Below are 27,912 nucleotides of genomic sequence, written 5' to 3'. Positions count from 1 at the left end.
CCCGTGCCAACAAGTGGCAGACAGACAGACTAGAGGGGATGCACAGAGAGAGCACCGGCCCCGAGGGGACCGGCCCCGGCTTTTTGTACCAACCCGAAGCGTAGCTGAGGGGCCGCAGCCCCATGGTGACCCTGGAACCCAGGCTACGGAGAGGGAAGAAGGGCCAGAAGCAAGGGGGCTTTCAAAGCCAAACGGGATTTTCCATGGGATCCTCAAGGTAACGGAGAACGGGAAGGTGGAATGGTCAGAGCCGACGCTGTGGCAAGACTTTGGCCACCAGGGAAAGGGTGGTTGGACCTGAGGCCGGGGGAGGGGGGAGACTTGGGGCAGCCGAGGGAACAGAGGATGACAGTGGGGGTTGGGCATAGGGAAGTTTGGAAGGGGGGGGGCTCGTGAGGGCGTTGACTGGATATGGAGTTCTCGCCTCCGCCGGCGCCACAGCCAGAGGAAGTCAGAGGTGAGATCTGAGCCCAGGAAAGGAATCGGTCCCGGGCCGGTTTTGCCACCAACTAGCCGAGTGTGTAGAGGAGGTTCTACCTGGCTCTGGGCTTGTGTGCTAGTTAGCAGTGAGGGCCAGGTTCCCCCCTTAATCCACTGCCCCAAGAGCCTCAGATCCCAGAGGTCATTTTTCTTGGCAGAGTGACAAATAGGGAAATGAATAGGAAGATTGCACCATTTTAAACCTGTATTGGATTGGTTGCTCCTTGGGGATGAGGAGGAGAAAAATTTGAAAAGTGAATGTCGAAAAGGTATCTCTGCATGTATTTGGAAAAATAAAGTAGAATTTAAAAGGATCTGGAAGATGGGAGAGAAACATCTGTGAAGTGCCTACTGTGTGCTAGGCGCCTCTGACAAACAGGATCTCTCGAGCCTCACGACAGCCGCGGAGAGAGCGAGGTGCCGGCGGGGGCGGCTGCTCGGGCCACGCGGGAGCCCCCCGGCAGCCACCTCGAGTTTGAGCCCCCGGAGCCCACGTCCTTGACCTCGCCCAGCGGACTAGTGCAGCCCGGGCCTGTGCTTCCTGGCGGGAATGGGCCCAACGGCCTCCCCTGGATAAGGAACAAAGGAGGTTAAGGCTCGCCCCCTTAGCCGGGCCCAGCTCCGTCCCCCACCCCCGCCCCTCGGGCCCGCTCGGCAGCCAAGGCTCCCCAGCATTGCTGTCCCGGCCCAGACCAAACCCACCCCCTCCCCCCCCCGTGGGCCCCACTGGACTTGGTGCAAGAGAACACAGAAAACAAGGACGAGCCTGCAAACTAAAACGTCTTTATCGAAAGGCCAAGGAATCACCCGGAGTATTAAAGGGTTCCCCGTCACCATCGCCCCAGAACTGGGAATCACAAGCCTGCCACTGCCTGGGCCCGCCCCACCCACAGATGGGCGTATTTCGGGGGCTTTGCGGCCCAGGGGAGAATGGGGCTCAGGAAGGCCTGGTCCTTCCACCGGCCCCAGCCTCCCCCAAGTCCCACCCCCTTAATTCCCCACCACATGCACCCAGCAGCGTGGGCCGGCCCAGGGCCATCAGGCTGGGAGACGGCCCGGTCCTGCGGCAGAGTCCTGGCCCCTAATGATTGCACCGTGCAGCCCATCCCCTCCAGGGGGCCCCGGCCCCCTCACTATAAATAATCAGTCCGGATTCAGACCGGAGGACAGCAAGCCTCCTGGTGAGACAAAGACAGCCCGAGGGCAGCCCCCCGGCCCTCGGGACCCCCGAGCCTTCCCCACGGGGGCACCCGCTGCCTCCTTGGCCAGGCCCTTCGGCCGGGCCACCCGCCGGAACCGCCCCCTGCGCCAGTGACGGAACTGAGCAGCTCCAGCTGCCAGTTCCCACCTGTGCCATCGGTGGCTCGGGGGGCTTCCCAGAAGGGCCAGGAAGGTCCCCTCACTTTTTTCCTACCCCAGAGATCCAGGAGCTCAGTCACGGGCTCTGACTGCACAAAGTCCGCTTCCCCTGCGCGAGCCGGCCGGGCCCGAGGCTCCGAAGGCCCCAGAGCGGCTGAGTCAGGGCACAGTGCTCGATGCGGCGTCCCGCCGGGCTGTGGGCGGCCCGGGCGGCAGCGCGCTCCTGCCCTCACGCCACCAGGCGCCCAGTCCAGAAAGCGGGGATCACAGAGGTCGCCGGCGTCCAGCAGGTCGGCGCGGGGACACCGGGGAGGGCGCAAAGCCGAGGGCGGTCTCTGGGGGGCGGCCGAATGTGCGGAAGCGTTACTTGAGGGCAGGGTCCCCCTCCTCGGACTCGGCTAACACCCCGCCCTCCCCGGCAACCGGCGCCTCCGCCTGGCCCGGGAGAAGGTCGGGGGCTTCGGCCGTCTCCAGCGCTGCCTTGGAACAGACGTCGTTGGGGAGGCTCGCCGGCGAGCAGGGTTCCGGCTGCTGCGAGTGCGGCCCGGAGCCGTCCAGGACCGAGCCTTCGGGGGCTTCATCTGAAAGCCAGAGAATTGGTAACTCAGTGGGAAAAGACAAGACACCAGGACACGGCAGCAAGGGCTACGAAAGACGTTCTGAGAGGTCGGGCCTGGCCCGAGTGCCCGGGGGGGTCAGGAGCACAACCTCCGACCCCTGGAAGCCACGGGGACTCCGGGCTCCCTGCATGGGCTCTGGTCGGTGAATGGGGCACTGGCAACAACTCTGGCCTATAATCGGACCGGCCCGGACCCCTCCCACGGCAGGGGGGTTCTCTGCCACTCAGGCGCTCAGCCCCCCACGGGCAAGGAGCCACAGGGCCCCCCCCCCTCACTTCGGACATCTGCGCAGCTCAGTGCTTTCTCTGACCCTTCTAAGGCCAAGGGCATGTGGACCAACGGCCTCCCACGGAGAAGCGCCCACAAGCCCGTCCTGACCCTGCACATCTCTGTGCCCAGAGCAGCCCCTGCTGGAGGGATCCCCAGTCGCAAGCTCTCCCCTTACCCCCCAACAAGGCAGTGGGAGAGTGGGGCCCGGGGGTGTGTGTGTGTGTGTGTGTGTGAAAACTCTCCTCCCAGCTCTAACACTAAGAGAAAAGCTTGAAATGCCAACGGGGGGCGGGAGGGGGACCCACAGAGAGCGGGGGAACCGGGAGGAGGGCCGAGGGCCCAGAGGGGGACAAGGTCCCAAAATGGCACCGGGGCCAAGCCCAGAGTCTCCAAGGTCTCTGCCGGCGTGAACTCGAGGCCGTGATTCGGCCCCGTGGAAGGATGGACTTTATTTCAAAGAAATGGCCAGAGTCACATTTAAAACGATTTTGGAGCGGGCAGAGTGTTCCAGAAGGCAGAGAGAGGAGGTGAGCCTGGGGGTCCCCGGGGGGAGGTGAACAGCGCAGCCTGTGCTGACTCGGCCACGACCCTGGCACAAGGTGGGAAACGCTTCCATCGTGGGGAAAGCCAGAGCGGCTGCTGGGGGCACCGAGAGCACCCCGCCCCCCATGAACACTTCCTCCTCCCAACGGGACGGGAACCAAGGGAGCCCAATTCTCCCCAACGCAAGGCCCGGCTCCCCCAGAGAACCGGGCCGGGATTTCGCCATCTAACGAGCCAGGACCGGGGAGAGCGGATCTCCAGGGGCTCAAGAGGAAAACGCTAGAGAGAAAGAAGGGAAGGCCCGTGAGGCCCCGGAACAAAGCAGCCGAAGACTGGAGACCCTCACAGGAGACCCAGGAGAGATCATTGCCAGAGGGAAGGCCCAAAAGGTGGGAGGGGCTAGGAAGCCTTCCCGGAGGTGAGGGGGTCCAAGAACGCCAAGGAAGCGGAGGGAGAGCGATTGGGGACCGGGGGAGGCCGGAGAGCGAGCCCGGAGCCCGGAGCCCAGCAGCGGGGCCTTGAGGGGCCAGAAGGCCGGGCCCCTGGTGGTGGAAGCCTGGGGGGAGGTGAAGAGGAAGGCCTGGGAAGGTAGGAGGGGGCGGGTCAGGCAGGGCTCCGAGTGCCGAGGAGAACTTGGGGTCATCACCGGGGAGCAGTGAAGCTTCCCGAGGCCGGAGTGACATGGGCTGCCCAGGCCCACCTCCTGGAGGGGAGAGCAGAAAGCCGGGGGAGAGCGGGAAAGGGGGGCACAGCTTCAGGGGGAGAGGGGCGGTGTTCACGGCCGGCCGCCAGAGTTACCGGTCCCGGCGGCCGGAGCACAGTGGGAGGGAGGTCTGGCTGGCTCCCAGACTGGGGGGCTCAGGGAGGCGGGGCTGGCGGGGGAGGGGTAAGGACAGTGGTCTGCAGCCATGAATCTCAGTCAGCCTGAACCAGCCCCGGGGGGTGGGGCTCCCTCAGCAATGCCCTTCTGAAGAAAACATTCGAAATGACTTCAAGGGGCAGCCAGGGGGCGCAGTGGGTAGGGCACCGGCCCTGGAGTCAGGAGGACCTGAGTTCAAATCCAGCCTCAGACAGTTAACACTTCCTGCTGTGTGACCCTGGGCAGGTCACTTAACCATTAGCTCAGCAAAATAACAAGAAAGAGGAGTTGTCTAAAGAGCTGGAGACAGAAGCCCAAGGGGGGTCACTGGGTGGGCCCACAACGAGTCACGGCCCAATACCCGCCGAGCTCAGAAGGAGCGGGGCCTGAGGGTTAGAGCCCCAGGGAAGGCTCTGCCCGGGCCGTGGGCGGAACAGCCCGGCTCTGGTTGCCATGATCCCCTGCCAGGGAGGACAGGGAGAGGATGGTGAGGGCCCCCGGGCGCCAGAACAAAGGGGAGGCCGCGTTCAGGCCCTGTCGGAGCTCACGGAACCATCACAGAGAACAGCCGTGGCCCCGAGGGCGGAGAAGGACAGACGGCCCCCAAGCTCCAAGCCCCGAGGCCCGGCCTCTCCCCGCCCAGAGGCTGGAGAAGGTGCAGAAGGGGGAAAAGGGACAACAGTGCCCCGCCAGACCGACCCTGCCCCCTTCTGGACAGGAGGACCGATGGGGCCGATCGGGAAGAGCGGGAGGGGAGGCCTCCGCCGAACTCTCCCCGCAGAGGGGGCCAGACGGCTCGGCCAGAGCAGAGAAGGGCCCTGGCGGCGGACAGAAGTCCCAGAGCCCCGGGCGGCGCCTCCTGCCACCTCAGCCGATGACCTGGGTGAAGCGGAGAGCCCACAGCCAACCACCAGGGGGCAGAGCCGGGGTTGGAGGCGTGGCCAGGACAGGGCGTGGCCATGACAGGGCGTGGTCATTACGGGGCGTGGCCAAACCTGGTCAGACGGTGCCTTTTAGGGAGGACTGTGAGCTCCAGAAGCAGCCCGGGATGGGAGCGGCCTTGCTGGAGACCAGTCCGTCCCTGACGGGGGGGGGGGGGAGGGGGGGGGAGGGGGAGGAGGGGGGGGGGGGGGGGGGAGGAGGGGGGGGGAGGGGGAGGAGGGGGGGGTGATCCCCCAGCAGCCCCGGCGGGCAGAGTAACCGCAGGCAGAGCCTCCGGGATCACGGAGTGGGGGGAGTCCTCCCTCGTTCTGCCAGTTCTGGGCCCCCCTTTGGATGGTGGAGAATGAACCCGGGAGCACACGCGAGGGGAGGAGTCCCAAAAGGCTCCTTGCAGGCCCTACAGGGACCCAGCCCGGACCGGAAAAGGACTGAGATCAGTTCTGCTGGGCCCAGAGAGAGCCCCAGGGGCAAAGTCAAAGCAACAGAGGCATCTGGGGGGGCCCGGGCCGTCGCTCCTCAGAGGCTTCTGGGCAAGGGCTCCTTGTCCGCACGTGGCTGAAGAACCGCCCTCAGACCTCGGGTGCTGAGGGCTCGGGCCCGTGTCCCCTGACCAAGCAGCCCCCAGTGCTCGGAGCCACGGGTCAGGCGGGAGCTGGTTAAAGCTCCGCCCTCCCCCCAGCAGAAAGGAGGGAGGCCGGGCGGCCGAGCCGGGCCCTGGGGAGCACTCACTCACCTTCATTTGCAAGTGGCTCTCTGCTGGGGAGGACGCTCTCAGTTCCCATCAGAGACTCCCCCAAAGAGGGGAGGGAGAGCGGGGAGGCTGTGCTGGGCAGGGGCGCGGCGTCAGTAGTGTCCAAAAGGGCAATGCCCGAAACATCAAGGAACCCTGGGGAGAAAGAGGGATGTGCCCTTCAGAGGCCCCGCCCGCCGCCGGGCCTCGGGCCCCACTGACCCACCCCCTCCGCGGAGAGACCCGTCCTGGCCTCCGCTTGTCCCTGGGGCGGCGCAGGGAGGGGGGGGGGGGGAGCGGGGCTGCCCGGTGGCCGCCAAGCCATCCAGACTCCGGGCGCCCAGAGCGACAGCACAGACACCGCAGCTGATGGAAGCCCGGAGCCGGGCGGGGCCATCTCTAAGCCCAAGAAGTGAGGAAGCGGGAGAGCCAGTGGTGCAGTGGGAGAGCACCGGCCCCAGTCAGGAGGGCCTGAGTTCAAATCCGGCCTCAGACACTTAACACGTCCTGGCTGTGTGACCCTGGGCAGGTCACTTAACCCCAACTGCCTCGGAAAAAAAAAAAATTTAATAAGGGAGAAAAGAAACCTGGCAGGCTCTGGAGGGCCCAGGCTGGTCTAAAAGGGAGTGACCAAAAACCATGGGGACGGACTTGGGAAAGAGCCCTGCCCGGTCCCACCTCCCCATGGCCCCTGGGGGGCCACCATCTCTAAAACAAGCATCAAAGGACACGGTCCCTGAGAGTGGGAGGCCCGTGGTGACGCATCTGGGGTCTCAGAAGGCTCACTGGGCGCAGAGCCGCCCGGGGGTCTCCTCTGACCTCCTCCTTCTGATGCGAGGCGCAGCATCTTCGGGGCCGTTGCCAGAGAGGCCACGGAGACTATCCCTGTCTCCACAGCAACGAGACCGGGCCCTTACCTGGGTCCATGACACGCTGGACGGGGGGCGGAGGCTGAAGCGATGTCCCCCCAGGACAGGCGTCGCTCCCGGAGGCTGCGGACCGGTCCACGTCGAGGACGTCTGGGGCCCCATCGAACGGGGAGTCGGGGGCCTGCAGCGAAGCCTACAACGGACCGAGCCAAGGGGGCCCAGGTGTTACTGGGCACAGGGGGGGAGGGAAAGGGGGAACGCGCCCCTCCCCGGCCCACTGCTCCTTTTGTCTCTGAGGTGCCGGGACGGCACCAGAACCCCAGCCCGCGCTCCGCCCCCGCCCTCTGCCCCCTCCTGGAAGGAGGTCAGAGCATGCCTTAAACATGACAAGTCCCCTAAAGGAAAGGAACTTCAAAGGTTCTCAAAGCCAGCCCTGTCTCCGGGAGCACTCGGTCCACTCCAACCCCCTCAGCCTCTGAATCTAAAGCAGCAGCTGCTCCGCGCCCCACCAGGAGATACGCTGCGCCACAGAAAATAACAAATGTCTAACATGGGAAGCCCATGGCTTTGCCCGCGTGACCGGGCGGACCTGCTCCTACCTCGGTATAGCCCCCCTGGTCTGGGCTGGACGACGGGGTCTCGGGGGGCAGGGCCGCGGGCAGTCCGCTCTCCTGGGGCTTCTTGGGGCTGACGGTCGGGATTCGGTGCAGATACCCGTATCCAATTCCACACCCTAGACTGTGGGACACCAGAAGGAACAATGGGATCCGGGTCTTTTTGCCCCGGGCTCCACCTCCCCAATCTCCTCCCTCGATTCATCAGACCCTTTATTATAACAACCAGGCTGATGGGCAGCCCCGGAACCCCGATTCGGCCCAGGGGGTCTCTCTAGAATTAACCACTTTAGCCTGAGCAGATTTTTAAAACCAGGAGGTGTCGTTGGCAAAGTAAGACCACCCGCCAAGACGCCAGTCCTCCGCCGAGCTCTCCAGGACGCGGAGGGCTTTCTAAAGCCCGGCTCTGTCCGGCCCCCATTTGGAGAAACTGACGGACAACGCCCCCCCACCCCCCGGATGTCCGGCTCGGGCCCGGCCCGGGCAGTCGCCCGATGCCCAAGGAGACTCGGTCGCACCCGGCAGTGAGGGTGGGGCTTTCTGCGGCTTCTCGTCGGCGGGGCACGCTAGCTTTATCGATAAGACTCATCCCCCAAGACAATGAGCGCCCGCCCCTGGCAGGGGGCTGGAGGACCCACGGGCAGGGCCACCCAACAGGACGGTACCTTCCTTCTCCACCCCAGGCGCCATTGGGAGTCACAACCACCTCACGGCACGAGTCGGTCTCAGAGTTATAAACCATCAGCTTCAAGGGCTTCCCCTCATGGGACTCGATGAGCGTGAAGAAGTCCTCTGACTAATAGAAAAACAGGACACCTCGCCACCTTAGCCCTGGGGCCAAGCCCCTCCCCTCCCCTCCATGGGGGCACCACAACGGGCCCCTCGGCACAGCCTCCGGCACGAAATGGGCCCCAGCATCTGGAGGCAAAGTCACATAACTATCTGCTCCGCTTTGCTGGAGACCCTGAGGCAGGAGGGTGCAGGTGGTACAGGTCCTGGGGGGGGGGGGGAGGGTGGGCACAGGATCAGAGGGGGAAAGGTACAAGTAGGCACAGGTGGTACAGAGGGCACAAGAGGGCGGGGGCTTCCTCACCTCCTGGAGAATCTGGTCGGAGCCGACCACGTAGTCGGTGTACGGCTGGAGTCCGGCCAGGGCCGCGGGGGATGAAGGCTCCACGTCCTAGGGAGAAGAACCGCGGGCGGCCCCTCAGTGTCTCCGCTGCACTAAACAGCGAAGCAGCGAGCGTGTCTGTGCCCACGGGAGCGGGGCCGGCACGCAGTGAGGGCTTAATCAGCGACTCGGAGAATAAGGGTGCGTATAAATATGATCCTCTCTTCGTAGAAAGCGAACGTGGCTGCTCAGTCCAGGCCCTGAGGTGGAGGAGCCGCCAAGACGGCCACGTTCTCCTGGCAGGGACAAGGGCCCAGAACACGGACGCCCAGACCCAGTTTCCATGAGGGACAAGCCTGAACACCGCAAGGGAAAGAGCCGCTCTCCGAGGCTCTCGTCACAAAGCGGCCGTTCTGGATTCCGGGAGTGCAGGAGAGGGCACAGACGCCGGGGAGCGCCCCCGCTGGGAACAGCGCCTGGATGGGGCGGCCGAGGGTCCCGGGCAGGACGGGGGACGGGGTCCACAGGGGAAGGTCAGAAGCCAGGGCGCCACGGCCAGCAGAGAGCTCTGAGAAAGCCCAGCACTGTCCCCGGAGGGGCAGGGGAGGCCGGCGGGGGCGGAGCGAGAACGAGCCAAAGCTGGGAGAGCCGGACTCAGCCGAGGAAGTGGCCGAAGGAGCAGCGCTCGGCCCGGGAGGCGCAGCTGGGAACGCTCCACCCCCCTCTCCCCACACCACGGGTGCTCATAGCAGCATTTGGTGGCAGTAAAGCCCTGGGGGGAGACCCGATGCCCACGGAAAGGGGAGCCACGGAACAAACGGGGGTGAAGGAACATAAAGGAGCAGCCCCAGGCTGGGGGCGAGCCAGGTGCGGACCAAAGGCCCCGCTTTGGGGCAGGATCTGTGCGGACGGCCAACCCAGAGTGCTTTGCAAACCCTAACCGCTCCATACATGGGCGCCAAAACCAGCCTCGCCTGAGGGCCCAGCTTGAGGGATTCAGTCCCCAGAGTCTGGAGGGAGAGGCCGCAGCCAAGGCCGTGGGGAACGGGGCTCCCTGAGGCTGGGGAGGGGGGGCAGCCCCCGTCCGGAGGGCGTCAGGCCCGATGCCCGCACTCGGTGCTGCCTGGGGCAGGGAAGGCCGAGGGCCCCCACAGGGAAGGAGAGCAGGGGCCGAGGAGCCCAGCCTGGGGGGGGTCTGCAGCGTGGGGAGAGATGGGGATCCTTCGGCGGTCAGTCAGGACTCAGGGGGAGAGCAGGAGCTGCCCGAGCCGGGGCTGGCCCACCCCCAACCCCGAACAGGCCGCCGGGGCCCTCTGTACGGCGCAGCGCGGCCGTCTGCTTACCAAAACGTGCCAGACGTGCTCGTTGGCCCTCTGGAAGCTGCAGAAGCGCACGCTGGCCCCCAGCAGGCCCTGGCCCCCCCACATGTTGCTGGGGACCACCTCCACCTCGCGCACCCTCAGCGTCTTGATGCTGTACACCTCCAGCTTCACCGGCTTCTCCATGTTGGCCTTCAGCAGGTCCTTCAGGGTGCTGCTCTCCTTGTTCTGCCATTGGGGAGAGAAAGGGGAGGGGTCCCCCAAAGCTTCTTCCTGTTAACACATCCTGAGGCCCACAGAAAAACCGCCCCAGCCCCACCCATAAAAAAGGAGGCCCGGCTCAGGGAAACCTGCCAGCGCCCGGAGGAAGGCAGGGCAAGGGCAGCCCCTGGACTCACCAGCCTGGCGTGGCCAATGGTGATGATGAAGTCGAAGAAGGGCTCCAAGCCGGCCTGCTGAGCGGGGGAGTTCTCCTGGACCTGCAAATCGGGCCCAGACATCAGGCCGAGAAAAGCTCCCAGCCCTCGGAGCGTCCTCCGCGAGTCTGCCCCCCCCCAGGCCTCCTGGGGGCCTCTCCGGGCCTCCCCCTGAGAAGTCCCATCAAAGGCAGTGTCTAACGCACAGCCACTGTCCCATTTGCCCACATACCCAGAGTCCCTGATGAGCGCTTTATAAATGCTCACTGACACAGAAGTGGCGAAGGGGGGGGCGGTGGCAGGAGCAGAAGGAGCTGCAGCAGCAGCAGCTCTAGTAGTTGTAGCAACAACAACAATAACTAGCGCTCATGTAGCACTTTAAGGGCGCTTAAGAGGCATTTTCTCATGGCTCACAACTCCGCGGGGTAGGCTTTCTTAACACCCCCATTTTACAGATGAAAAAACAACCGACGGGAAAGGACTTGCCCAGAGCATCCAGCCAGAAAGTGTCCAAGCTGAATTTAAACTCGGGCCTGTCCAACGTGGGGTCCCGGCTCTGCCCGCTCGGTGACCCGATATGGAACGAGCGGCCTTTGTGGAGGCTTTGACTTATAGATTGCCCTGGGACCACCCACCCATTAAACCCAGGAAGCTGAAGGAGGCATTCAGTGACTCGGGTCACTCAATCCAAGTGAACAGGCAGAGATCACGCCCCTGGAGCCCAGCGGGACAGGGGCCCGGGGCTGCCTGCAGGATGGGGGGGAGGTCAGATCTCAGATCTAGCCTTTCTTTTGATTCACCCACTGTTTTCCCCTGTAACTGACTACCTAAAGTGGACGACTTTCTCTTTGGGAAAGTAAATATCTCCCTTCTAAAAACCAGCAAGCCCTTCCCACTGCGTTGCCGACGGCTGCCAGTTTGGGAGAAACGGGAGAAGAGCGACCTGGCGCATTTGGGGAGGTGAAGGATTACGAGCACCAAGCGGCTGCACGAGCCCCGGCCAGACTCATTCCGAGAGGGCGTGAGGCCCCCTGAAGAATGGACAGGATCTGGATGAGGAAGGGAAGGCGGGTGGTTGGCAACAAGCACAGCCTGGGCATGACCCAACCAGGAAGACACGGAGAGGGTTCTAGCAAGGAAGCAGCTGGGTAACGGGCGGGCAGGGTAGAGCAGGAGCCGCCTGGCGAAGCCCTTCCAAGGGGAAGCTGGGAGGCCTGGCCAGTGTGGTGGCCAAATTCTAACCCCAACCACAATCCTGTGCCAAGGGCATAAGGGCAAGGTGGGCCAGCAGGATTCTGGGCTTCAAGGGGACTCCAAAAGGTTGGGGTTCAGACCGCGTGACGAGGTTTCTCAAAAGAATTTGCAGACTTGGACCCAAGTCAAGGGGCAAAGTTTATTATAATTGTAAAGCCAATTAAAGCGGGCTTAGTTCCAAAAGAAGTTACAAGGCCCAGGAGCGAGAAGATACATTTGCAGACCAGGTGCTTCATGTCACTGATGGGCCACTTTATGGCTCAGAGGTGGGCTTGTCTCAGAAACCTTGTTATCGCTGCCCAAGTGATTGTTATAGTACAGCTGGCCGAGTTTGTGCAACTACAGCACTCCCAAGGCCAGGGAACCTTAGGGTTAAGGCCATGGAGTCTTAGGGGTCCGCTACATCCTCTCTAGGATCTAGGCCACATCAGCATAGTGAGAAAACAACTGCGCCCACAGTTCAGGCTAGAGTCAGCCCGGCCATATCCAGCCCCCTAGCAGGGCCTGCAGGTCTCCCCTCTTCCACAAAGCAGCACAACTTCGAACCAGTAAGCTCATTATCCACCTACTATGTGCTAGCCCTGGGCCAGGTTCTGGGGATTCAAACTCAAAAAAGCAAAAAAAAAAAAAAAATCCTTGTACAGGAAGAGCTTCCATTCTCCACTACAATTACATTTAAATTTTATACAAAGTGCCCCATCCCAGCAGAAAAAGCACAGACCACTAGGGGGTCCTGGGAGCACCAAAAAGATATGGGGAGGGGCTAGGGCTCAAGCCAAGCCTCCTAGGAGTCCCGAAAGCCCCAAGGAAACTCATGGATCAGGGTCCAAGAGGGGCAGCGAGGAGCAATCTGGCTAGCTGGGGAACTAATGTCAAGCAAAGAGAGGCTGGACAATTTAGAACTCTGCCCAAAGGGCTGTCCAACTGGGCACGGCCTTTGATCCAGCAGTGTCTCTACTGGGCCTTATCCCAAAGAGATCATTAAGGAGGAAAAGGGACCTGGATGTGCAAGAATGTGTAGTTTTCGTAGTGGCAAGGAGCTGGAAACTGAGGGGATGCCCATCAATTGGGAATGGCTGAATGACTTATGGTTATGAATGTGATGGAATATTACTGTTCTGTAAGAAAGGATCAGCAGGATGGATAGAGAGAAGTTTGGAGACACATGAACTGATGCTGAGTGAAATGAGCAGAACCAGAAGATCATTATAAAAAACAACAACAAAACTATATGATGATCAACTCTGATGGGCGCGGCTCTCTTCAACAATGAGATGATTCAAACCAGTTCCAGTTCAATTATGAAGAGAGCTATCTACACCCAGAGAAGACTGTGGGGACCGTGGGGATCACAACATAGCATTTTCACCTTTTTTGTTTTTTGCTTGCATTTTGTTTTCTTTCTCATTTTTTTTTCTTTTTGATCTGATTTTTCTTGTGCGTGATAATTATGGAAATATGTTTAGAAGAATTGCACATGTTTAACATTTATTGGATTACTTGCTGTCTAGGGGAGGGGACGGGGAAAGGGAGGGAGAAAAATCTGAAATATTAGGTTTTGCAAGGGTAGTGTTGAAAACTGTCTTTGCATATATTTTGAAAATAAAAATCTATTACTAAAAAAGCAAGAAAAAAAATAAAGTCTAGAATCCATCTGCAATACTGTTTCTCTGCATTGCTTTATACAAAGAAAGGATCATATTTATTCTGTTTGTCAAGTTTATTATAATAAAGAAAAACCTCACTGGAAAACCCCATTCAGGCTCATAAAAAAAAACAGAGCTCCCTCTATCCAGCTCTGACCTCTTCTAAGCTCCAGTCCCACATTTCCTGCTGCCTTCTGAGCATCACAAACTCGATGTCCTATTGACATCTGAAGTTCAACATGCCCAGCCCTGAACACAGAATCACTTCCACTGTCAAAGGCGCCTCCACTCACTAGCCACCCACTGCAGGCACGTAGCTGTCCCGAGTCCTGAACTCGGCCCACATATCAGACATGAACTGTCTTCACACCCCCTATCTGGTCGACTGTCGGCCACTAATCATTCTGGAGAGCCTGTGCCCACTGCAGACCATCTCCTCCTCAAAGCCAAAGCAAAGTTCCTAAAGTGCAGAATCTGCTTGGTGGACAGCCTAACGATACACAGAGTCGTGCCTTTTGATCCACTAATATTGCCAATGAGACAATACAAAGAGTATCATTATGAAGAGAAAAAATAAATAATGCACAAAATAATGAAGAGCAGAATGACCAGAGAAAAGACAACACTGTCAATAGTAACAGCAATGCTGTTTTAAGAAAGCTGAGCAAATAAGTCATTTTGACTAGTGTAAACACCCAAATTAATGACGGACATATGAAGAAATCTGCAGTCACAGAAGGAACTAATAAATGGAAGGATGTATAGAATGATTTTATAAATATATGTCTATTTGTGTCTAATGGTAGACATCTTAAGGGCTGAGGAAAGGGAAGAAAAGAAAAAAAAAGGAAGAAAAGAAATTTGCATGACACTTGTATTAATATTTAAAAGGAATAGCAAGTTATACATAATAGATTTGTAGTTTCATGTATATCATCTTTTTTATTCATGATGCTATGGAAATGTTTATTTTAGATCACAAATTAAAAAAATTTAAAACAGTACGTAGCAAATTTCACAGAGAATGCATTGAACATATTTTTATTTTTGTCAATTCATATACTCATTTCATGTTTTTTAAATATATGGAATTTCTTAAAAGACAACTATAACACTGAAAACACTTTACAATTCCTATTCTAATTATTCCATAAATGCATTAAAAAGTTGCGAAACAAAACTACACAACACAACAAAAATCTATGTGAGCTCTGGAAAGTCAGACCAAGCCAGCCAGGCTTCAAGTCCAATCCCAGAAATACACTGGCTGCCTATCAGCTGAGTAATAAGCTGGCTCACTGTTCGTCCCCAGAAGCCTGATGATGAGGATGACGATGATAGTTTTCTTTCTGCCCATCACATATCAGTAAACTTTTAACTGAAGCAGGGAGGCGTTGAAATCTGCTTCAGTGAAGGGCTCACTATATGGATAATGTCATAAATATTCAAAGTAAAGAATAAGTCCTTAAAGATTTCAAGTAAAGGGGCAACTAGTTGGTGCAGTGGATAGAGCACCAGCCTGAAGTCAGGAGGACCTGGGTTGCGGCTGTCTCTTAAGAACTCAAAGCATATGAGCCCTTTGATCTCAGAGGTGAGATGAATGAGGATGGAGACTCATAGAGTGTGAAAAGAGCTCCAGTTTATTATGCCGGACAGCCTTGTTAATACACATTTTTGAAAGCGTGATCAGCGGGGAACAGTAGACAATCCCCAATCACCATTCAGAGAAGCAGCTCGTGGGCAAGGGAGGAGAGTAGATGCAGCAATTTAGCAACTCACTCCCAGGCAAGAGGCCCTGTCAAGGCATCATGAGCAACTAGCTGTGACCCTCTGGTTCAACACTCATTCCCCATGATCACAAATCATTGTTCCTTGCTCAACAAGGGCGTTTCTGAAACATGGCAGAAAACGTATTGTGCACCAAAGGCTGAGGTGGCCTCGGTACTCCCTCTCGATAGAATCTCATACCTGAGTTCAAATATAACCTCAGACACATAACACTTCCTAGCTGTGTGGCCCTGAGCAAGTAACTTAACCCCAATTGCCTTAGCAAAAAAAAAAAAAAATTCAAGTATAGAGATATGTGCCACCAACAAAACCTTTCCCTATCTTCAGTCAGTCAAGGTCTTGGAGTGGGAAAGGAACGCAATATTTTAGATCACTACAAAATTATTTAGGTAATTTATTTAATCAATATATTCATCAAAAATTTAGACTTCATTCATACAAGTAAAACTTCAAGTTACTCTGGTGGCAGCTAAGAACACACTTCCCAAAACTTAGATCTCCCTGACATCATTACATCATTGATTGTGGCTGAGCCCTTAATGAGCAGAGTCATGAGAAATGCTATATTTTGTCAATGAAAACTGATGAGTTTTCAGTATTCGTGGTACGGTTCGTACACTAGCCACGAATGATTTAAACTTTGCTCAAAGAAGAAACTGTGAAATAATTCTAAGTCAGTGTTATTTGACAACCTATTATGTGGTATTTAAACTAACTAGATCTATAGCTTCCTATGAATGCTTAGGAAATTACTAGCTCCTTAAAAAAGGAAAAAAGAAAAAAAAAATCAGGGTTTGTTTTTTTTTTGCCCCCTCCCCTCCCCACGGTAAATTGCTAATGTCCAAAACCTGTAGTCTAAATAGTCAACAGCTAAATAAATGACAGTATGTTAAATATAATGAAATGTGCCACTGTCTTTGAAAATTAAGAAAAAGGAAATAAAACAATTTGGAAAGAGATATGAAATAATGCAAAGCCAAAAAAATCATAACCACAAGAACAGTATGTATCTTACTTGTGAAAAACACATACTGAAAAGGGGACAGAACAAATGACTAATGAGCTATTATGAATACATTTTATGCAAAAATTCATTTAAAAATGTAAATAGATTTTAGTTTTATGTAAACTCATTGCATAACTTTTTTCTTTAAATACATTTGAAACTTTGAATAAAAAATTCTAATAAGGAAATAATTTTTAAAATATTTTGAAATAGTGAATTTTTCCCCTGACTGCTAGTTGACATCAGCAGGCAAGAGTCTTTACAGAGTGTGGAGATGCGCCAGGTGCACCCTCCAAGCAGGTGGCTCCCTCAGACTTCAAGAGCCAGGCAAAGCCTCTGGATTCCAATCAGCTGACGAGCACGGCAGGTGGTGCGGCAGCTCCTTAAATGGCGGGTGGCGCACTAGTGATTTCACCACACAGGGGACGGCCGGTCCAAAAGCGGCTCTCCAGGCCTCTGCTGCGATGACGGGACAATGGCCAATCTGTGCCCGGGAGGGGCAGTGACCAGCTTCCTGAGGGGCTTCGTCATCCACTGGGATGGCTAGCATATGCAGGTGATCCTTCACATAGCTGTGGGATCCTGCTTCAGAGTCAGGGTCTCCCACAAAGACAAACAGTCTCCGGTACCCCCGCCGGCTTCCAGAAATCCGAGGGAGGACAAGATTCTAAAAGAGAACGTTTTCAGTGGCAGATGTGGCTCTAAGGTTCCGTCACGTGTCACTCTTGGTGATCCGTTCCTAGATACGGACTAGAGGTGACAGGTTCTGTGGCAGACACAGGCTCCACGCCTCATAAACACATCTAGAAGGTGGAAATCCAGGGTTTCTGACTGGCATGTCTGCAGGCACCCACACTCATCAATGCCCCTGAAGAAGCCCCAAAGGGAGCCTCTGTCTCCCTGGAGAAAAATGGGCTATTCTGTATTCGGATGTCATTCCTGGCGAAGGCCAAGGAAACCTTTCTTGTGTCACCTGGAGCCCTCTCCTCAGCCAAGAGAAGAAGGCAGAAAGCAGACAATTGGCCATAGACACAGAGGCCTTGTCTCTGGCTCCTAAGCCAAAAACAATAATCACAATAATGGTGGTGAGGATGATGATGAGAATAGCATTTGATGTATGATCTGAAAATGTCCTTCAGATTCCAGGTCCTGTCCACAACCAGCTAAGCAAAAAGAGAAATGGCAGAGGCTCCTTTTGGGTACGGCACCCATCCGAGGGCCTCGTCCTGCCGGGATATTGTCCCCTACATGCAGGCTTGGCTCAGCTTGCTTTGTTCTCTTCCCTGTCAGCCCTCCATCCTTGTGCTCTCACCACCTCCCATTCCTCTTGCCAGATCTGGACTCAATCTAATCAATTGTTGTTGAACCTGGAAAGGGGATAGCAACCTACTCTGCTGTGACTCCATTCACCAAAACAACCGTCCCTACTTGCCCCCATCCCCGCTCTGGGCTGTCTCCCCGTGAGAATGTAAGCTCCCTAAGGGAAAAGGTTTCCTTGGCTTTTGTTTTTGTATCTCCAGCTCCTAGCCCAGCACAGGAAACATAAAGTGTGTAATAAATAATCTGTTTACCTTTTAATTATTCAAAAAATAAAATGAAAGCCCTGAAAGGTTGGGCCACATCAAAGTATAATTCCCTTTGTTCAACATGTCAGTTTGAAAGGTTTCTGGGTTTTAAGCAACAGGGACTTGAACAGGAAAAGCGTGGTGGACCAATAGAAACGAGCCAGAGATCACTCAGAACAAGGAGGTGCTCCCCACAGCATCCCATTCCTGGATGACTCCCAAGGGCACAAAAAGCCAGACGTTTACACCCAGGACAGAACCGCTCCAAAGGCGCTGAAATCAAATCTGCCTGCGGCCAAGCACCATTCTCGAGGTCTGCCTCGGCAACTGTGCCTAAGCTAAGCTCTCCCTTCTGCCTTACGGCCCACCTAACACAGCCGTGTCGGACAGAGGGTGATCTAATTTAGAGTCCCGACAGCTCAGTTGAGTTTCCCCTTTCCAATGAGGCCGACTGTAGCTTAACCTGGAAATGGGCGGCCCGAGCCGTCCCTGAGAGGTGCCAACAGGCCTCCGTGGAGCTCTGCTGTACGTGGTCTTATCCTCCAGCTGTTCCAGTCCCCTGAGTGATTGTACATATTTGCAAAGCAAACAGTGGGGCCATTCTGAAGAAAGCCATGTGGACTCTGATCAGTGGAGCGGGAAAAGGCCTGGAAGCAGGAAAGGGAACAGGACACGGCGGCTTCTGAGAGAACTGAGTCACATCTGAGAGTATGGCTTGGAAGTCCTAAGGAAAGACGGAAGGACACGGCAGACAGGCCCAGTAAAATGGGCCACATGCAGAGGCACCATATTGAGAAGGGCAAAAGGAAGGGAGCTGGTCACTGGGGAAAGCGTGGGAGAGGGAGGGAAGCCAACCTAGCAGGGGCAATCTCCAATATACCTGGGACTGCAGGGAGCTACGTGGGACAAATAGGCCGGGAAGGACCTGAGAGCACCCAGCTCCTATCTTGGCAGCCTGGGCAAGGCTTCCTGGGCCTCAGCTCCTCGTAAGTAAAATGGGGCCATTCTCTGGCAGATTCCCGGGGATCCACCTGCCAGCTCGTGGCTCTGAAGTCAGAATGGGAGCCACGCTGTCAGGGGGTCGGCGGATGCATGGGAACTGTGTGTCTTAGAAATAGAAGAGAACCCCGATCTGGAATTTGGGGTACAAAAACAAGACTTCAAGTCCTAATAAAATGTAATGGAAATGATGTCAGAAATAGATGTCAGAATCCAATAACTCTCGGAGCCTGGCTGAGCCCTAGTGAAGCCAGTCTGAATATCTGAATGTAAGATCCTCGAAGGCAGGGATGTTCTTATCTTTGTATCCGGCGCCCAGCCCAGGACATGGCCCAGAGCAGCACTTAATAAACACTCTCTAAAGAAATAAATGTTTTCCATGATAGCACACAGATAACCTCCACAAGACTGCTGACTGGCTCTCAAGGGGGGGGAGGGGAGGAAAAACTTAAAAATACATGTAAATATGTAGCCATAGCATATACATGGTTTTACATATAATTGGGGAAAGAATATTTTTTTAAATAAATGCTTGTTGACCGATTACTGGTATGATATTCCATGAAATTCACCTGCTAAATTACTTTCCCTTGGCCGAACCAAAATCCATGCGGAGTGCCAGGCATACAACAGGTGCTAAATAAAGGCTTACTACCTGAAAGCCAGCCGAGGCCCAGCTTCAGACGGCCATCTGGTCAGCTATGATAAAAGCCAATATTACCAAGCTACCTCTCCCCTTGCCAGGGGTCGGCACAGGTTCTCTCCCAGCAATGCCAGATGCTTCTTCTAGGGGATTTAAAACCAAACAAAGGTAGGCTTGGGAAACATCCCCGTCGTCAGTTTTTCTGCATGAACCCCTGCTCTCCTAGCTGTGCTCGTCAAACAGACAGCGTTCTGAGGAACGAGGCCCAAATCCTGGCTCTGTTGCCTGCTCCCTACAAGGACTCGGGTCAGTCCCTTAATGCTCCCAAGGCCTGTCTGCTCCTCTCCAAAATGAGAGGTTGGGCAGGCAGCCCCCAGAGCTCCTTTCTGTAGGATTCTATTATGACTATGAGTACTATTTGCCAGCAGGAGGAATGGCTGTTCATGGAAAACCACTTCCAATTCTTTGAGACCCCTCTGAAGAGACACCTCCATAGGCCCTGGGAGCCAGAAAGCTGGTAGGAGTCATCTCCGGCCCAATTCCTCATCTGGCTGGTGAAGAAGGGAGTGTCCAGGGAGGGGGAGGCCAAAGCCACATGACCACCGGCCTGGATTTAATCTTCACTCTCCCCACCGAGCTGCCTCCAAAAGCACCTTCCCCGGCACCATTCCTGCACCCCTTGAAGAGATGGCTCAGCTGGTCTGCCTATGGCACCAACCGGCAGTAGTAAGTACAATTCTCAACGCAGCCGGGGACGACACTGACTTTTATCAAGACTCAAGAGCTGTCCTGGGGATGAGCAGGCAAGGAAATAACCTCAGCCTGAGACAAGGCCTAAGATCGAACAGGATCTCCGTGGAACTTAAGAGGGTTCTGCATAGACAACCACACAGACACATCCTTGCTCCTAATCATTAGTAATAAGAGAACCCCGAGGTTTTACCTCATCTCAGCCTGCAAATTGTCAAAGAAGACCAAAAATGACAACCGTCAATGTTGGAGGGGTTATGGGAAGATGGGTGTGCTAATACATTGTTGGTGGAGCTGTGAATTGGTAAAAACAAACAAACAAACAAAAACCATTTTGGAAAGCAATTTGAAATTATGCAAATAAAGGGTCTAAAATGTCCATAGCCAGAAACTCCATTACTGGGCTTATACCCCAAGGAAACTATGAGAAGAAAAAAGTCCCCATATATACACAACTGTTTCGGGCACCACTTTTTGTGATGGCAAAGAACTGGAAACAAAGTAGAGACTCATCAGCCGGGGGATACATGAGTGCAATGGAGGATCACGGGGCTGTAGGAAAGCAAGTCTATGATGCAGACACCTGGGAAAAGCTCCCTGAACTGATACAGAGCCAAGGAAACAATATAACCAGCCAAGGAAACAATACAACCAGCCAAGGAAACAATATAACCACACGGAATGAGAACAAGCCAGGTGCAACAAACTTACTAGGCAGAGCTACTCCAATGAAGAGCCTGCCCCACGCCTCCGGGAAGACCCCAAGCCTCCGGGGACGCGCCCCAAGCCTCCGGGAAGACCCCAAGCCTCTGGGCAGACCCCACACTGCTCCTGCTTTGGGATTTTCCCAACATTTCCATCACTTGCATTAATTTTTTTCCTTTAAAAAAAATCCTACATGTTACGTGGAGTGGCTGGGGGGGAGTGTTAGAAGGAGAGGGGGTGGAAGGAACCCCGGAGATACCATGATGACGTAAGGATGTCAGCCTTCGATAAAATGTACTAAAGAATGAAGGGGGGAGGGGGCTGCCAGCAGACTGGCCTTGGGGACGCACCCAGTGATTTCAGCCTCTAACGGGGAGGGGGGAGGGGGCGGTACCCACAGTCCCTGAGGGCCCAGACGGCGGAGGGAAGAAGCTGCCTTCCTTGTGACAAAAGGAGAAACTGAGGCCCGGGGGCTTGGGAACTTCTCCACGAGCTAGGGGCAGCCAGGGAGGCCATCTTGTCCATTTCCCTTACGGAACAGGTGGAGAAACTGAGGCCCGGATTCAAGGACTTGCCCGGGATCACCCAGGGTCACGGGACCCTAAATTGGGGCTGGGCGAGCCCAATGACGTCACGTGACAGCTGGAGAAGCTGAGCCGGGAGGGTTTTCCACCCCACCCCTCAAGGCAGCTGCCGCGGACCCCGCTGACCCCACCCTCGCAGGGTTCTCTTCACTCACCCCGTGCAAATGGAATCCCTCCGCGCCGCCCTCGGGCTGCTCCGCGCTCGCAGTGAGGCCCATGGCCACACGTGTCCCCCGGCGGCCACTGTCAGGCTCCTGCTCCCGGGCTCCCGTCCGGCCCGACCCGGTCCAAATTGATACGCAGGCGCAGCTGTCGGCGCGGCAGGCGTCCTCAATAGAGAGCCGAGCTAGAGGCGGAGCGTGCGCCTACTGCATCGATCTATCTGGGATGGATTACTCCGCCAGGCGCCCGAAGCTCCGCCCAGGGAACGTGTTCCGTTGCCAGGGCGACGCTAGCGTTGCTAAGGACGCCTCAGAATCCTCTGACAGTCGCGAGGCGCCGAGCTTCCCCGCGCGGGAGCTTGGATCCCGGTCCCAACTTGGAGCCTGACGGACCCTGCCCGATCCGATCGACCCCGGCCCTTGACCCTTGCCTCGTCCTTGCCTAACTCCCGCCCTGATCCTGGTCTTGTGCCCGCCCTTGACTCCAGCCCCGGCCCCGGCTCCTCTCCGACCTTGCCCTTGACCCCTTGCTTCCAGCTCCTGCTTTGTCCTTGCCCCGAGCAGCTCCCTCCCCAATTCTTGAGTCTGACCCTTTGGCCCCTGACCCCGTGAGTCCTTTGACCCCAATCCTGGGCCTCCCAGCCTTGATCCTTCGGGGGCCTCCTAACCCAAGTCTGGCTCTCCTGCTGCTGCCTTCAGAGCCTGATCTTCCCAGACGGCCTCCGGGCCCCCAGCCCCAAGATGAGCAGCAATGACTCGTCCCTCTTGGTGGGTGGGGGAGAGAGAAGTATGGAAAGAGGGGTGGAGAGGGGGGTTGGGTCAGAGGTCAGGGGTCCCTGGCTACGTCCGCTAGCCAGGGCACCCTTAGTAAGCAGTGATCTCCTGCACCCTGGCGTGCTGCTTCTGCGGGAGGTGACCTATCCGGAGACAGATCCCCCTGGAGTTTGGAGTAGATCCCACCAAGGCTGCGGGGCACTGGTCAAGCCCCACGGGCTCCTGGGTACTAAAACCTCTCCAGCTCCCGCTCTTTGCCAGGACTTGGTGCATTCCTGTCCCGGGTATCCGAGGCTGAGCTTCAGCACTGCTTCCTGTTCTGCATTTTGCCTCTAACTTTTCCTTATCTCCCCCACTCTTCTTCCTTCCCCCGCCATGTCTGAGCAGAGCATGTTCCTCCTTCCTTGTCAGTGTAAAGCCTTTTGGTTCACTTTGCAAGACTGCATCCTGTCCTAGGTATACGCCATCCCTGGCAGGGCTCTGTTATCCCTTATGGCTTAAATCGGGGTCCAGGGATCCAGACCCTGGTCATCCTCGTACCCAGTGGTCCACGCAGCAGCCACTCGCGAGAGGCCCGGTGCTTTGCTGGCTTCCCAAAGTGATGAAAGCCTCCCCCGTGCTCCTCTGTTCGCTTACTCCCCCCAAGGCCCCCAGCCTTGCCCAGATGGCCTTTCCGTAGCTAGTGGAGAGTGAGGGACGGCCAGTAGTGGGGAAAGCTCCCTGGACACAGGGACTACTTCAGGGGATGTGTTTGTTTATCCAGTGCCTTGCACCTATTAGAAATTAAATGCTTTTTAAAGAGACTTTCATTTCCTCCCTGTCCCAGGTCTCAGAATTGAAGACTGTTATTAAACTCATGCAATAACCCTATTGCTTCTGGAAAAGCTGCAACAATGGCATTGCAGCAACATCCCTGATTATTTCCCTACTTGGCCAACCCTCTATTATGCATTATATTCCCCAAATAGAATGTCAGCTCCTTGGGGTCAAGGACTGGCTGACTTTTGTATTTTTATATAAAAATATCAAGGGTGGAATAGATTCTCAATTCTTAATAAGATTAGCCAATAAACATTTGTTAAGCGCCTACTATATACCAAGCGTATGGGCAAACTAGGCGATGAGAGTGTGCAGGGTCTGGAATCAGGAAGACCAGAGTTCCAAGCTGGCCTCAGACACTTACTAGCTGGGTGATCCTGGGTAATTCACGGGAGAAGGAAATGGAAAACGACTCTGGTATCCTTGCCAAGAAAACCCTAAATGTGGCCCCAAAATGGTGGGCGTGACTGGAATGGCTGAATGACAGATGTGCCAGACACGGTGCTGAGCACCAGGTATACAAATAAGAGAAAAACAAAGAATTGGTCCCTGCCCTCAAAGAGCTTACAGTTTAACGGAGACAGACAATACTGAAAGGAAGCCAAAAAGTGGAAGGAGACGGGGAAGAAATTGTGTTGTGGCCAAGCAGAGCAATGGGTGGAAAACGAAGAATCGGGAGGAGTTTTGTGCTTGTCCTCCCATCAGAGGGGAGGCTCAGCGGAGGGTTGCTGAGGAGGGCGTGGAGTACCAAAGCTGATCACTTGTTTTTTAAAAAAATCTCTCTGGAAGAAAGGCAGGAATGGTTTATAATCTGCCTGATAGAAGGAACGTGCCCATCAAGGTCACGAATCTACTGAAGGACTTTTCAAGTTTTAATTTTCTCTTCAATAATAAAACTCCATTTTTTTTTTCTCTGAAAAAAATGGGGATGGAGGGGGAAACCCTTATAAAAAATTCTTCATAGTCAAGAAAAATTTCCAACTGGACCATGTCCAAAACTGTCTCAATCCATACCCTATAACTGTCACTTCTCATAAGGTGAGTAATAGCTTTCATCATGGGTTCTTTGGAAACCATGGTTGTTCTTTGGTCATTGCTTCTTAAGTTGTTTTTTTTTTTCCCTGAGGCAATTGAGGTTAAGTGACTTGCCCAAGTCACACAGCCAGGAAGTATTAAGTGTCTAAGGTCAAATTGGAACTCGGGTCCTCCTGACTTGAGGGCTGGTGTTCTATCCACTGCCCCCACCTAGCTGCCCCTCTTCTTAAGTTCTTTAAAGTTGTTTGCCTTGTGATGATCATTGCTCTGCTCATTGTACTCTGCTCAGTTCGTCCACATCTGCACGGGTTTCTCTGAAACCATTTCCTCATTTCTTACAACACAGTGCTTTTCCGTTATATTCATCCACCATAACTCGTCTAGCCATTCCTCCCACCCTATACATTGCCAAGTCTTTGCTCCCTTAAAAAGAGCTACCTTCAATGTGTTTTTACACATGCGTTTTCTTCCACTTTCTTGGATCTCTTTGGGGCATGTTCCATTGAAGTGTTGAGGTACTACCAACAGTGCGGTTGACCCGGCAATGACATACGATTCCCACGAAGTAATTTGTCGAATCATCACCACTAGTTAAATGTGCAAAATGATTTCCGTGTTGTTGCTATTTTAGAGTATTTCCACCAGCTACTGTGGTAACTCAAAAGGTTTTTCTCTCCATTAGGCCGGAATAATCTATTACTGTCAAGAAAAATACTTCCGACATGTGCAGAATGCGGCTACGGAAGGCCTGGAGAAATTCAGCAATGATTCCATTCTGCAGTTCTTCAAGGCGTATGGATTGCTGCGAGAAGGTAATGAATGAGCGAAGGCCTGGGCCTGGCTATCTGGGGACTGGGTATGGAGTGACAGCCAAGGCAATGCACACAACAGAAAAAGAAAAAAGAAAAAAAAAAGGAGTTATATAAAGAAATTTCTAATTTTTAAACCCATCAACAAATAAATGGGTTACCTTGAGGGGTACTGTGCTTCATGGAAGGTTTTTTGTTTTTTTTTGTTTTTTTCAAGTAGAAACTAGATGATCATTTGCCAAATAGCATGTTTGTGTCATCGTTAAGGTCTCTTCTAATTCCAAGATTCTATCAGTCTTTCAGAAACATTTATCAAGTATCTACTAATGTGTAGATAAAACATTGTCTCTGATAATAAAGATAGGTAATGGAGTCACTACTATTGTATTGTCAAGGTCTTATAATCTAGAAGGTAATCTGGCAAAACACAACGACCAAACTGCATTACAAAAAGAATGGATAAAATCTTTGAAAATATAAAATAAGTACAAATAAAAAAAAACAAAGATGTAGTGATTCAGAGAAAGTGGGAGGATTTGTATGAACTGATAGGGGTGATTAGAGCATTCATAATGCCCACTATCATAATGAAAATATATTGAGAGAGAGAGAAAGAGAGAGAGAGAGGAGGGAACAAGAGGGAGAGAGAACACAGAGGGAGGAAAGAACCTTTACAAATGGGGAAGAGAATTAAGAATGACATAGTCTTTTTTCTAACCAAGGAAAACATGAACTACATAAGCCACAGAGAGGAAGAAATTGTTTTAGAAACATCAAGTCAAAGGGCAGCTAGGTGATAACAGTGAAGTCAGGAGGACCTGAGTGCAAATCTTGCCTCAGCTACTTAATACTTCCTAGTTGTATGACCCTGGGCAAGTCACTTAACCCCAATTGTCTCGGGAAAAAAAAGAAACAAAGTCAAATCAGCAAGCATTTATTAAGCACCTCCTTTGTGCCAGGCACTGTGCTATGTGCTGAGAATAGCCAGAAAGGCCCAAACTCTCCCTGTCCCCAAGGGACTGTCTTCAGTCTTAACAGAAAAGGCAACCTGCATATAGCCCTGTACAAGCAAGAGGATATATGTAAATGCATATGTGTGCCTATCTAGGTATCCTATACTACATCGAGATAAAATGCAGCGTTCCTGGGTATACAGTGTTCATGTATATACAGATGTGCATTTGCGTGCATGAATACAAACATGAATATGTTACTTTCACGTACACACTTGCTTTGAAATGGGACAGGAGCGAACTTAGCACGGAATCATGGCAGTCCTGGGATGGGGGTTGGCGTTTTTGACCCCTAGACACTACAGCCAGAGAGAATGTGCAAATTATGCCGACATAGCTTGTGGACCCGGCACCCCCAGCCTGTGGCAGTGGGCGGTTGTTTTGCCTGGAAAGCCACCCGTCACCCATCCCCAAGACCTGGGCCCGGCCCCATCCAGGAGCTGCAACCTGGATAGGTTTGTGCCCTCAATCCTTCAGGAAGGGGCTAGAAGTGGGCAGCAAGGGGCTGCTGGTTACTGTGAGGCCTCGAGAGGCCTTTCAGCGTGAGGAACAGCCCTCCCGGTCCTGAAGGAGTGATGAGCGGCCTGGGGATGTCCCTTAGCTGCAGGGACGCAGCGGCCCCATCCATGATCTTCCCGCACACTGCCCCCACCCACCAGTGCTCTGCAAAGAGACGGTGACTCTTTCTTGGAGAGGGAAGAGCAAAAGATCTGGCAGGGGATGAGCGGAGTGCGGCAGCTGCCAGAGAGGAAGGAGCCAAGCCAGAAATCCTTTGTCACATTGCTCTCTAAGATGTAAGGCCCTGCGACAGAGCAGTGTTTATTTTATGATCCGTTCCAGCCTGGATCCTTAACAAAGAGCCTGGCCCACAGCTGGTTCTGATGACCTCTCTGTAGAAGGCTCAGAGCCACTCATTGACATTGAGCCCATTCACTAAATTCTGCTGGAGAATCTTTTCCTAGCTTTGGTTAAGAATGTCAAGCAAGATTTTTGTTTTCCTTCCCAGGTGATTTTTACCTTCTTTCTAAATCTGATTTTTCTTGTGCAGCAAGACAAATGTATAAATATGTATACATATATTGTATTTAAGATATACTTTAACATATTTAACATGTATGGGACTACCTGCCATCTGTGGGGGAGGAAGGGGAAAAATTGGAATGGAAGGTTTTGCAAGGGTCGGTGCTGAAAAATTACCCATGCATATATCTTGTAAATAAAAAGCTATAATCAAAAAATTACATTAAAAAATAAAATAATAATAAAAAAAGAATATCAAGCAAGTTCCATACAAATTTGTGATTTGCAAACCAGACCAGTCTTGGCTTTCTCTGCTGTTTTTCTGCCAGCAGCTGTTGGAAAACATGTCCCAAATCAGTAACAAAGAAATGCAGATTGAAACTATATGAGATATCACCTCAGATCTGAAAATGATCAAAAAGAGCCTCCCAAATGGAAAAGATCAGAGTATAAGGACTGTAGGAAAAAAAAAAAAAAGTATACTCATACCCTGTTGGTGGAGTTGCAATCTGATCCACTTGGATTTAAGTGAACAAAGTGAGCAAACTATTCATAATCTCTGACTGAGCAGTTCCACAGCTCAGCACATATATCCCAAAGAGGTTGAAAATAAGTCCAATAAGGAGCACACTTTCATGGTCACAAATACCTGGAAATAAAGTGTCGTCTCCTCTGTTGGGAAATCACCAAGAAAAGCTTCAGCACAGAAATAAAATGAGATATTGTGGAAAACAAAGATGTAGTGATTCAGAGAAAGTGGGAGGATTTGTATGAACTGATAGGGGTGACTAGAGCATTCACAATGCCCACAATCATAACGGAAAGGTGACTAAGAAGAAGCTGATTGTCTGAGCCACTGAAAAATCAGTGATAGTTGCTGAGAACCAATAATAAAATAGATAACCCTTCCCTCAAGTAGAGGGGGAGGATGATACCCACACTAGTTACTGTAGTGTAAATGCTTTGCTTAATGGTCTTTAATGGCCATAAAGGAAGCTGGGTGAGGGTGGACATACCCAGAAATGATTGGCGTCAAAACAAAAGGAATTGATAAAACTCATTTGAATAATTAATATAGGAAGATTATTGGGCGCTGGTATGGAATAGAGATTGGGGGCAGTAAGAATAAAGGTTTCGCAGCAATCAGTGAGCATTTATTTATTTATTGTCCACTTTGTGCCGGGTATCTGGTATATCTGGCGTATTCGC

General features: G+C 53.7%; 2 protein-coding genes across 6 annotated transcripts in view; one reads left to right on the top strand and one right to left on the bottom strand.

Moving 5' to 3' along the window:
- Positions 1-739: 739 nt before the first annotated feature.
- GORASP1 (golgi reassembly stacking protein 1) lies at positions 740-21,373 on the bottom strand. Of its 3 annotated transcripts, XR_007950864.1 has the most exons (10): positions 21,228-21,373; positions 10,115-10,195; positions 9,741-9,944; positions 8,380-8,466; positions 7,952-8,082; positions 7,272-7,410; positions 6,721-6,865; positions 5,807-5,959; positions 1,895-2,420; positions 740-1,049 (listed from the first exon to the last, which is right to left on the bottom strand). XR_007950864.1 is itself a non-coding variant. In XM_051979364.1 (9 exons), exons 1-9 carry the CDS (start codon positions 21,288-21,290, stop codon positions 2,203-2,205), a joined length of 1,221 nt encoding a protein of 406 aa, XP_051835324.1. In that variant the 5' UTR covers positions 21,291-21,373; the 3' UTR covers positions 1,248-2,202. The 3 variants fall into 3 exon arrangements, 2 of the variants coding, with proteins under 2 accessions (XP_051835324.1, XP_051835335.1); XM_051979364.1 differs by lacking the exon at positions 740-1,049 and having other exon boundaries at positions 1,248-2,420; XM_051979375.1 differs by lacking the exons at positions 740-1,049; positions 21,228-21,373 and having other exon boundaries at positions 1,248-2,420; positions 9,741-9,982; positions 10,115-10,190.
- Positions 21,374-21,543: 170 nt separating this feature from the next.
- TTC21A (tetratricopeptide repeat domain 21A) overlaps positions 21,544-27,912 on the top strand; it is a 40,786-nt gene continuing 34,417 nt past the window's right edge. For all 3 annotated transcript variants that reach the window (XM_051979310.1, XM_051979301.1, XM_051979290.1), the window contains exons 1-2: positions 21,544-22,001; positions 24,544-24,673. In XM_051979310.1, coding sequence (XP_051835270.1) covers positions 21,975-22,001; positions 24,544-24,673 — 157 coding nt within the window. In that variant the 5' untranslated portion in view covers positions 21,544-21,974. The remainder of the gene's footprint in view (positions 22,002-24,543; positions 24,674-27,912) is intronic.

The sequence above is a fragment of the Antechinus flavipes genome, chromosome 1 (genome assembly GCF_016432865.1).
Source record: "Antechinus flavipes isolate AdamAnt ecotype Samford, QLD, Australia chromosome 1, AdamAnt_v2, whole genome shotgun sequence".
NCBI classification, from domain to species: Eukaryota; Metazoa; Chordata; class Mammalia; order Dasyuromorphia; family Dasyuridae; genus Antechinus; species Antechinus flavipes.
This window is presented reverse-complemented; position numbering and strand designations above follow the sequence as displayed.